Raw genomic sequence first — 11029 nt, 5'->3', positions numbered from 1 at the left:
CGTCTTCTAAAGGTTTTATAGCTACTTGCCTCCTTGGCTCGGCGGTCGCATAACTCCATACCCTCTGACATTTCGCTGATGAAAAACAATGACATGCGTGACATTCTGGGATCAAATCAGAAACCAGGGCGGCTTCTGTAAATCTGGGACTGTCCCTGGAAAATAGGGACACTTGGCACGCTCGACAAACTACAATTCTCAGGATTCTTTGGGGCTGTCAGATGTGTGCTAAATGGTGCTTTATATGGTGTGGAAGTGAAGCGTGGCTACCTCAATCTCCCCCAGGACCCCAAGATTTAATGGAGGGTCTCTCCATGATCTCCCCTCCCTTCGCAGTACAGTGGTACCTCGGGTTAAGTACTTAATTCTTTCCGGAGGTCCGTTCTTAACCTGAAACTGTTCTTAACCTGAAGCACCACTTTAGCTAATGGGGCCTCCTGCTGCTGCTGTGCCACCGTCGTGCGATTTCTGTTCTCATCCCGAAGCAAAGTTTTTAACCAGAGGTAATATTTCTGGGTTAGCGGAGTCTGTAGCGTCTGTAACCTGAAGCATATGTAACCCGAGGTACCACTGTACTAACAGCAGTCCCTCCTTAGGCCGAGGGGCGGGAGACGCCAGGTGGGGCGCAATGAGTGCCCTTTCCCCACAACTGGCATTTTCAAGAGGCTCAGCAGGGCTTGCGCTCAGGCCAGCATTTCAGCAAAACGGAGCCTTCCGGTGCCAGCAGCCTCCGGTGCCATCTGTTCCTCGAATGAAAGGCCATTAAGGAAAGAATCATGAAGCCGCGCACCCGAACGACGGCTGCCGGGCCCGATGATTCATTGCCGCTAATGTCGGGGAACTTTTTAAAAAGCGGGACGCAGCCTCTGCAGACAGGGGGAGGGTGTGTGCACGTGTGGCAATTTGGGAAATTCGTCTAATTTTTTTTTAACGGTTTCCTTAAACAAATCGCTTTTTGAACAACGTCCCTCTCCCGCTCTGCTTCCCTCTTCGCTCGCTTCTGAACCGCCCTCTTCCCCTCCTCACCGCTCTGCCCAAAATGGAGGCAAGGAGGCCTCTCCTCCTCCTTCGTCCCTCGTGAACATTAAATAACCAGGTAGCCAGGCGGCATGGGTCCCCAGGTAGCATTGCGCACACACTTAGGAAGAGCTATTACAATCACGAGGGCGGTAGTTAAGCAGGCGGGCGCGCCAGTCATTTGTTGCGCCTGCACAGAGGAACATGTTTACAAACACAATGGGAAGGAAATGACAGGCTTTGGCGTCAACTGGCATAATGGGCCTCTGCTGTGGGAAGCTGCCGCGTTGGCATCGCCTGCTTCAGGGATTCTGCAGGGGGCCGAGCTAGTGCATTTTCTGTCGCTTGTTATCCCCACCCCGCTCTCCTCTCTCTATTTTTAAGCCTGCGTCATGGGGCAATAGATGGGGCTACCAGAAAAAGAGGCTAGCAAAATGGATGGCAGGCTTGTTTCGTTTTTTGAGTGTGCAAGGACATAGGTCACATTCGCACCATCCATTTGAAGAGCTATTAAGACCACTTTCGACCGTCGTGAAGGACGCTGGGAACTGTAGTTGTGAAGGGTCACTCTGTGAGGTCAGCACCCTTATAAAAAACTACAGTTCTCCATGACTGCTAAAAAGCGGCACAACAGGGCTTTAAGTGGCTGGTATGGATGAAGTGAGCAGAATCACCAAAACTGCGTCCACTCCTCTCACAGAATTGCCCACCCACAACTTTTCCATTGATGTGGCAGTACAAAAGAAGTGAGGGGGTGTATCAGGAGAACATGCCCTTTATCATACAGCCTTCGGCTCTCTTAAAAGCAATTTTGTCTGTAATATAACGAGGGATGGGGAAGAAATTTGGTTGTGGTCACATTTTGATGCAAAGCCTGCGCTTCCTCAAACAATATATGAACCAATCCTTTGAAATTCACTCCTCTGAATTTTGTGGTGCAATTTCCCAACCATATACTGTATTTTTCTGTGTTTAGACTAGGGCTTGTTTTTTTCCTCCCCCCAAAAAAGGTTTAAAATTGGGGCTCATCTTATACACAGGTAGTGCTGAGGGGTGCTTTCTTAATTTGGGGTCCCCAAAAATAGGGGGCATCTTATACATGGGGGCATCTTATACACAGGAAAATACGGTAATGAGTATAAAAATGATTAGGGGAAAGTATGCATAAAAAGGCAGGCACTAGTGCAAATCATATGCCTGAAAATGCATTATATTAAGACAAATTGCCAGCAAAAAATAATTAATGTGATAAGCAGGCCCTTCTGGGTTTGTCTTTTGTGTCCATAGAGCTGAAGCCCAAAGATAGCTTCTGCACTATTAGTAGCTATGAGACAAGGAAACATTGGGGCAGAGGGGGGTGCCACTTATTCCATCACAGTTGTGTTGATGGTGAGTAAGGGAGCAGTGTCTGTAAGTTCCCTCTTCTCTCTTGACACAGGGATGTTAAATACATAGTAAGTGCAACCTCATTTGTCAAGAATGAATGCTAACATATCAGCTCTCAGACTCTTAATTCGTGGTGCACCCCTTGTATTTGTGAACAGACAAGAACGTGGAGAATTAAGAGACCCCACCAACAGAGTACAGTATTCCCTTCATAGCATCTGTTGCCCTGCCAATCGTGGAATAAAATGCTCAAAACAAAACTCTGCGAAGCAGCCTTTTTCAATCCAATGCCCCCCATATGCTTTGGACTAGTGGTGACTGGGACTAATGGGCAACAGGTCAGTGAAGGCAGATGTAAAAACTATGCAGAAACATACTAAGAATTTAACCCCCCCCCCCCCAAAAAAAAATCATATGCAGGAAAAAGGTGAGTATGTAAGCTAACTGTTGGAAGCTTGGGTGCAACTCAGCTTTTTTCATGGGACCTCCAGCTTTCCAGGCAAATCTCTGTTCTTTTATCTCTTTGCTGACGTCTCTCTAGCCTTTGAAGTATAGACTGATACATCTTCGATGGCATCCTGTTTATAACTTCCTCCTCCTCACACTTTCTCTGGACCTCGAAGTGAGAGGTCATCTTGGATTTATCTTCTGAGAACAAAGCAGAAAATGTGGCTCCTTTTTTTCTTCGACTAGTTAGCTAGGACTACAAAACTATTTTCTATCAAGAATGTAATTCCTTTAAACAAGCTTTCTTATTTAATACCAAGTCTCAGATCTGAATACCTTCCAACTAAAGGTGTGCTCCAAGAAGAATGTATTTAACTAAAGTTAACTTCTGCTGCTTATGAACTCTCTATGCTAACACTATTTTCTACTAAGAAGTCTTCTTGATCAGAGGAAACAGGAGATGGGGGAATAACTGAAATGATTTCAGAATTGTGAAAGTGTATGGTACCTTCAAAGTCATTTCTCCAGTTCCACACTGTGGCCCTGGCCTTCATATAGCTCCACAACAGTCTGGCCTCTCAGTATTCCACAGAGGAAATTCTCCTTCCTCTTAATAAAAACCATAACAGCGCCCTATAAACATAATAAATACATTTTTAAAAACCCGTGAACCCAAATAAAGGAATGAAAGGTTGCACAGGTTTTTAGGCAAACCAGTTGCAAGATTTAGGTTTTCTATGTACTGAATTCTAATTCCCTAGATTTCGTTTCCCCTCAGTTCCTGTTCCCTAGGTGGCTTCACACTTCGTAGGGCAGTCATGTGTGTACCAAATGTCTAGAAGGGCACATGTCTATAAATACACAGTGGGCACATGCTGAGAACCACGCTTGGTACTGGCATCCTGGCACACAGCCACTGCATGTTTGCCCATCCCCCCTCCTAAAGTTATGGAGCTCTTTTTTATGCACCAGGCAACTAAGAGACACATTGGCTACCTAAAGCATAAAGGAGCCTCACTGGAACACTAAAGATTAAACCCAACAGGGGGCTTATTCACCTGTTGATATTATCGACAGATGCCTCAGGAGAAAAATAATGGTTTGTGCCATTATGGGCAAAAGCTGAGGGAATCTTTTCCTGTCACCAGCTTTTAGATCAGCCTTCGTCAACCTCCAACACTTTAGACTGGGCTGGGATAAGTGGGGCATGATCGACCCACATGGCAGTGCGAGGAGACAGGCAGTCCAATGAACATCTTTTAATTACATGACAAAGTGTAGATGGGGCATTTTATTGCAACCCTGCGTTTAGCAGGGAAGATGGTGAGTGGCATATCTGAAACTTGAGTTCACACCCACTCTATAGGTGATCTTAAGCTGTTTCCAGATTATTCCCACCCCTTCCTCCCTAAACACAGGTTTAGCCTGCAAATTTTGTTGTTCTTGTTCCAACCAGGACAGAATTATCAGGGCATGCTGCAGAGTTTGGAGATAAATGAACCATTCCATTTCTTATATCCCTGCCTCATCACTGAGGTCTTGAGGTGAATCGCTGTTTGTGGTCCTCCACAGCTCAGATGCACGGCTCCCTTCTACCAGGAGCCATGCACATTCAAGTACTATGGGCCCAATTTTGGGAAGCTCCCTTCCAGTTGAGATCAGACGGGCTCCTTCCCCACTGGAACTTCTGGCACCTGGTAAAGTCGTATTTAAATTTCTGCAGGCATTTCAAGTCAGGTGGGTGGGATACAAATAATAAAATTATTATTGTTCTTTCCAGGTTTATAATTAGCTATTAACTGGCCTTTTCTCTGGTGTATTTGTTGAGCTTGTTGTACACTGCTTAGAGGCGATGGTAATTGAGCAGGATATAAATGGTCAAAATAAATAACTCCTGTATTGAATGGGCACCTCTCTTTTTTGACCATCTCTCCCCCACCCCTTTCTCATTTAGCACTGCATAGCTCAGTCGTACCTGGACTTAGAAATACCCTTAACACTCCAACTGGGAAGCCACGGGAAAGAGCCTCCTTCTAAACTTAGCGGCAGGCAGCTCCTGTGCAAAGAACGATTCCCTTCCTCTCCCCAACCTGCCTCCCACCGGTTAAACAGGCAGAAGGGGTCTTAAACAGAGGAGAAGGCAAGTCAATATGTGTGGCATGAGCCATGCCATGGCATCCAAGCCAAGCCTTAAGTCCAGCCACTTTTCACTCAAACCTTTCAGGAATCAGGTGTCTTGGAAGGGGTGTGTGGGCGCATGCGCGGTAGTTTCTGGCTCCACAGCACCACCTATTGGAGAGAGCAGACTCGGGACAAGAAAGTTGCCCCAGGAAGGTCGGCCTTGGATGGGGAGAGAGAGAAGAGAGAAGGGTTTTCAGGCCAAATTGGGTCACAGCAAACCGATGTGGTGGGAGGGGCAGTTCAAAGGCATGAAGAACCGGCAGCACATTTACATAATCTTTACTGAGGGCTCCCTTCCCTCCCCTGCTCCCACAAGGTTAAGCCCAAAGGATTGACTTTTTGTCCTCTGGTGCTACTTTGCATAGGGGCATTAATCCCCCAAGCTCAAATCAGACTTCAGTGCGAATAGCTAAGTGGCTGCCCCAAAAAGTTTCTCCTTCAAGTCTTTGTCCTTTCTCAGTTACTGACGTAGAGGGGAAGCCAAACCAGAATGGCAGCAGGATGGTCATCTACGTGGAGCTGCCATCTTTTTCTTGTTTTACACAGCTGGAATGGTGAAGGTTGTGTGGGTGTCAAATAATGTACCCCATTTGCTTCCACTGTGGATTTTTTTTTACCTGTAGGCCCGATCTCGAGGTAGTTCCTGCAAGGGGCACAGGGAAACGCCTTTGCAATGGGAATTCAGCCATTTTGACAGAAGCACCAGCACTAAGACCTTGCACCCACCGTTGAGTTGGGACGGTGCGTCAGAGGCCCTCCTCCACCTCAACATCCCCACCAGAAGCCCAGCTCTTCCACCTCCACAAACCCCAAACACACGTCAAGGCTAATTCAAGAACAAGAAATACGACAAGGAAACAGAGTGGGCAAACTTCAACTGGCCTCCTTAATATATTCAAGGCTGCAGCTTTATAGCTCTTACAACACTCGCTTTATTTACAAAAGGAAATGTTGGAGGCAGGATTTATAGATGGTCCCCCAAAGTACCTATTTCTCCCATTTATGAGAGGCCAGGCAGAGATGATACGTGTGCAGCAAAAACTGATCACTTGCCCAGCTCCCCAAGGGCTCCGGAGAGAGCAATAGTCAAGCTCACTCTCTGCAAACTCACACTAGCACAGGCAAGAATATGAATTCCAAACTCTGTTGCTGGGAGACAGCATGGCTGGCCCCAAATGTTTTGCTTCCCAAGGTAGCATATCCACATGACCCTCCTCTGCCCCACAGGAGGCAGACAAACCCCACTTAATGGCAAACAGTGCTGTGGTGACATCATCTTCAGGAACACCAGGGGTTTGTAACATGCCCTCCTTGCTCTGGCTGGTGAATGAGGAGATGACAAGGCTTTCAAGTTTTACTTTTGTTTGTGAAATGTCAGCATGTGACATGATTACTGTCAGCTTAAAACGCTTGGCTATAATGGTATATTATACAATTGGTAGAATGCTGGGCACTATTACTCTTTTGTGTCTACGTGTAAATTCAGGAATAGGGAACCAGGTGCTCTCCGTGTGATGATGTAGGACTTCTATCAGCCCCAACTTATGCTCAGGAATGATGGGAGTTGTAGTCCAACTACCTCCGTTGAAACAAGAGCTGCCTGATAGCATGATTCCTGGTCATTTCAATGTGCCTTTTACAGAGTAACCACCCAAGCAGAGTCTGCTACATGGGACAGATCCTCCCCATCTCTCACCCAAAGTTAGTCTCTGCAGCAGCTAGCTCACCTTGCTTCATGGTGGGGTCGCTGCTGGAGGCGAGATGCTAGCTCACTCCCCAAGCAGCAAGGGTCAGCTACCACCCTTGGGGTCCAGGTAAGCCGCCTCTTTTATCCACAGATGCACCCAGCAAAGGATGGTGGGATGCTTCAGAGTATAAGATTGCCTTCTGCCGAAAGGCTTTAAAAAAACAAAAGCCAGCCTTCCGAGGGAAATCTTTGGATACAGGAGCAGGCCAGATCAGAAAACTAAAGGGCCCCCACTTTTTGTACCGGGACCCTGAATCCTCACAGAGCAGGGGACGCAGATCAGTTCCAACACTTCTTAGAGCATGCTGCCAAAACCAGCTTTCCTAAATCCAGAGTTGATGTAATCCCCAGATCAGAGAGAGTAACACCATAAATGCATCATCCAAGTGCCGTAACAGGGGCTCTATCACACAAGCAGCTGTTCGACAAGCTTTATTGCTCGTTTGCATACGACTTTCCAGCAGTCACTCCATTTCTCCCGAGTTCCCTAATGAGAGACTGCAAATGAGATTCCAGGGGTGCGTGCGTGCCTTCTCTCTGGGTTGGAAATGGGTCTCAAATACGGAAACCGGGCAGCTCGAAACCTAGTGTCTCCCAGCAACTGAAAAAGCCCCCTCAGGCCCCCATAGTGCAGTGAAAATGTGTATTTGGTGCTCAAAAAGCAAAAAAAGAAAAGCCAAGGCAATAAAACAAATCTGAATTTTTTAAAAACTAGAAAAATCCACACATTTCAATGGGTTTGCACAATTTATTCTGTCCTGCTAAATCATGGAGAAGGGTAATGAATTCTGCAGGGGCCCTACGCCATAACCCTGCCAATTAGGCTGGCTTTAGAGATCCCACCTGGGAACCTCTTATTTGCAGCTACAACAGTTCTAGAACATGGCTGTGGAACCTTTTCTTCTGTCAAGAGCCACATTCCCTTGGGGAAAGGCCCTTTGGGGGGCTGCATGCTAGCAGTGGGCAGGGTCTGTAGCCGCTGCTGTTGGGGGGGTTGGGTCAATGACAAAAGTAGGTGGGGCCTGAAACCATTCCCCCACCTCCTTGCCATCTGTCTGAAATGATTTAACAAAATGCATATACTGCTTGATTGTACGAAAACCTCTAAGCAGTTTACCAAAATATAAAATAAAATTATCGGTTAAAAACCAGCCTAAAACAGGCATTTAAAAATGTTCTTCCAAAAAACCCAAGTCTAAAATCAACTTGGCGAATCCTGCCTTGTTTTGTGAGCCACTAACCACAGTTTCCAGTTATGCTCAAACCTGGAAACTAAGGTCAAGTGCTGGATCTTGGCTTGCACAAAGGTAGGAGAAAAAAAAGAGTTCTGGATACCGAAATGTAGCTTAGGCACATGTTGGCTTATTAAGCTTGGAACTGATGGTGCGAAGGAGATCACATTGCCTCTGCAGCCCTACAAAGCGAGGAGGACGATTACAAACCTCCTCCTTTCAACATAATAGATTGGTACCCAGAGAAACACTCCATGGCCCGAGAAAGCCCTAAAACATGCAACCCAAGAAGCCATCACTAATGCCCACCCAAACTTTGCATTGTGGGAGCAAGCTAATTAATCACGCACGTACGTTCCTTTATCTGCAGCAGTAATCCAGCTTCTGTTTGAGCTTCCAACAAGACAAGATAATCATCGCCTGTGATTTATTGACAGTGACCGTGTGCTTGAAATTGGCATGGACCAGTCAAGTTTGTCAAGAGCAGCCCTGCATTTCCCCAGCTCTTAGGACGGCTCCCGTGGCAGGTTTGCAGGCCTGCGTTAAAGCTAAAGCACACAGGCTGGCTAAGGAAGCTGGATTCCACTGTGCTGACCCAGGTTCACCTTCTGTTTGAGAAAGAGCTTTATTTTAAAATGGTTATACAATCCGCAATCTGGCATCAAAGTTGGGTGGCGGGTGGAAAGGAATAATTTGAGTTTCAGGGCGAAGGGGAAAGGTGACTGATGTTTCTCGTCCTATCTCTGGCTCATTCTCATGATTATTCATCCAACTTTTCGGCCCTCTCTCGGAAAGTTCTTTGACTTGGGTTTTTACTTCTTTTATGCTCACGTCCAGTGTGTGTGTAAATGGAATGCTCTGTACATTTAACTGGGGGGTGCTCTTATGAAGCTTTTCATTATGGCAGAATAAGAGATGGCGAAAACTCATCAGGATTTTCTAATTACACAGGGGGAGGGGGAGGCGTGCCTGGCTTTGTCTTCTCAAGATGGTTTGTGTAAACCTCATTACGTGGAGATGTGAAGTGAGAAAAACAAAGGGACAACCCTGAAATAACAAGTAAGGCACTTGGGAAAGGCCTGAATAATAAAAAAACAAAACAAAAATTTAAATTGTTCGCTTTAACCATTTACAGGCTACCTTTTCTGCAATGATTATGGCAAAGAGACAAGTGAGCCAATTCATTTTCTGGAGCAGGACTGTAAATCAGGAGGTAAAACTATGGCTAAAAGCCAGAGGTCCTTTGCAAAAAAAAAAAATGAGCGTAAAGGTGGACAGGGCTCTGGACCAAATGCTACTGCTGGCAGTAGCAACAAGCTTTTAGCATATTCACATCGTTTTCAAAGTCCAGAGCCAGCACCGCCGTCACACGTTCTCTGTTTTCGGCGCATCTGTAGCATCATGAACGATGATTTCCACCATCTTTAGCAAACCAAGCACCTTTGGGAGCTGCAGGGCCATTAACATGGCTAATTCTTGGCCGATTCCTGGCTGCATCTCAGGGACCGATCAATTCTAGCATTTCCTTCGGATCGACAATCTTCTCCCGAGGCTTCCCGGCCAGCTTGCCTCTCGCCACTTCGGCAGCGTCAATCTTCTCCCAATCCGAAAAGGAAACTGGGCGGATCCCTGTTAATCACCGCAGAAAGGGAAAGCACAGATCAGATCAACCTGCTGCTCCCAGATAAATTCACACATGCAAAAACGGCAGAAGCTCACAAGCCTTCCGCATCAATTACTAGGCAGACTCAGGAGTGCCGGTCAAATGAGATTACTTGTATCTTGGAAGGCTCTTATAATAGCACAGCTCTACCTTAGGGGATGAAGCTCTTTTTTGGTTCGCTTTAAAAGCCTCAATTGGTTTAGAGGGAACACGTTAATTGAAAGCATTTAAATATAATGACAGCAAAGGACCCAGTTGGGCTTTAAAACTACGTCCCCAAGCCCACTGGGGAAGGATCGCTGCAAAAACGATTCAACGTTTCTCCACAAAAACAAAGCCGTATTCCTGTGGTCTTTTTTCCCCAGGTTCTGCACATCACTGAGAAGCAGTCAAACCGTCCGGGTTCCTTTTGAGATGGCATTTCTGCCCTCTCAATCTTGCCACGGCTACTGCTTTTCACATCACCACCACCCCATAGCTTTGCACCCTTGGGAGTGCAGGGATCCTTTTTGCATAGGAATAAATTACCTGCATGGATCTCTCTGCCACACAGCAAAATGAGCATGCACCTTTGTGGGTGGACAGTTACATGGGCATCCCTTAGGCTGCATGTTCAAATAGAGCAGGAAGTTTTAAATGGCCCAGGTCACCAAACGAAATAAACACTAGGCCTGGGTGATATATCACATGATAGCGGTTTCATAATTTGTGATCTGGCAATATATCACAATTCATGATATATGTTTTTGTGTGTGTGCCCTATGCAAAAAATTATGTGGGGAAAACCGTGAAGTCAGCCAATGCCTCTTTGTAGCTCCATCCTTATTTCAGGCATTGTGATATAAAAGTAAAAGGCAAAGGACTTCTGGACGGTTAAGTTCAGTCATCTCGCTTTCAGGCCGAGGGAGCCGGCATTGGTCCACAGATAGCTTTCCGGGTCATGTGGCCAGCATGACTAAACAGCTTCTGGCACAACGGAACACCGTGATGGAAGCCAGAGCGCACGGACACGCTGTTTACCTTCCCGCCACAGCGGTACCTATTTATCTACTTGCACTGGCATGCTTTTGAACTGCTAGGTTGGCAGAAGCTGGGACAGAGCAACAGGAGCTCACTTCATCGCAGGGATTCGAACCACTGACCTTCTGATCACTGAGCCCAAGAGGCTCCTTATTTCAGACATTGTGATATATCGATATATCACAATGTTTAGCTGGCCAGTCCTAATAGATACATGTTTCTATCACATAACTGTGTGTCCACAAACAATTGCTTTTACATACTAGGTAACTATTTTCCCATGGGCAAAGTGGCCCCAAGAGCTGCCTTGGCTTTTATTTGAGTCAGATATGTAAG

At 46.4% G+C, this 11029-nt stretch overlaps 1 protein-coding gene across 1 annotated transcript in view; it reads right to left on the bottom strand.

Annotated features, from left to right (window-relative positions):
* Positions 1–5889: 5889 nt before the first annotated feature.
* The window catches only part of FDXR (ferredoxin reductase), a 29165-nt gene continuing 24025 nt past the window's right edge, over positions 5890–11029 (bottom strand). Inside the window, exon 12 of the mRNA XM_083598195.1 lies at positions 5890–9639. Coding sequence (XP_083454321.1) covers positions 9509–9639 — 131 coding nt within the window. The 3' untranslated portion in view covers positions 5890–9508. The remainder of the gene's footprint in view (positions 9640–11029) is intronic.

Source organism: Podarcis filfolensis (genome assembly GCF_964270895.1).
Source record: "Podarcis filfolensis genome assembly, chromosome: 2".
In the NCBI taxonomy this organism is placed as follows: domain Eukaryota; kingdom Metazoa; phylum Chordata; class Lepidosauria; order Squamata; family Lacertidae; genus Podarcis; species Podarcis filfolensis.
Note: the sequence above shows the minus strand (reverse complement) of the source record. Positions and strands in the feature narration are given on the sequence as shown.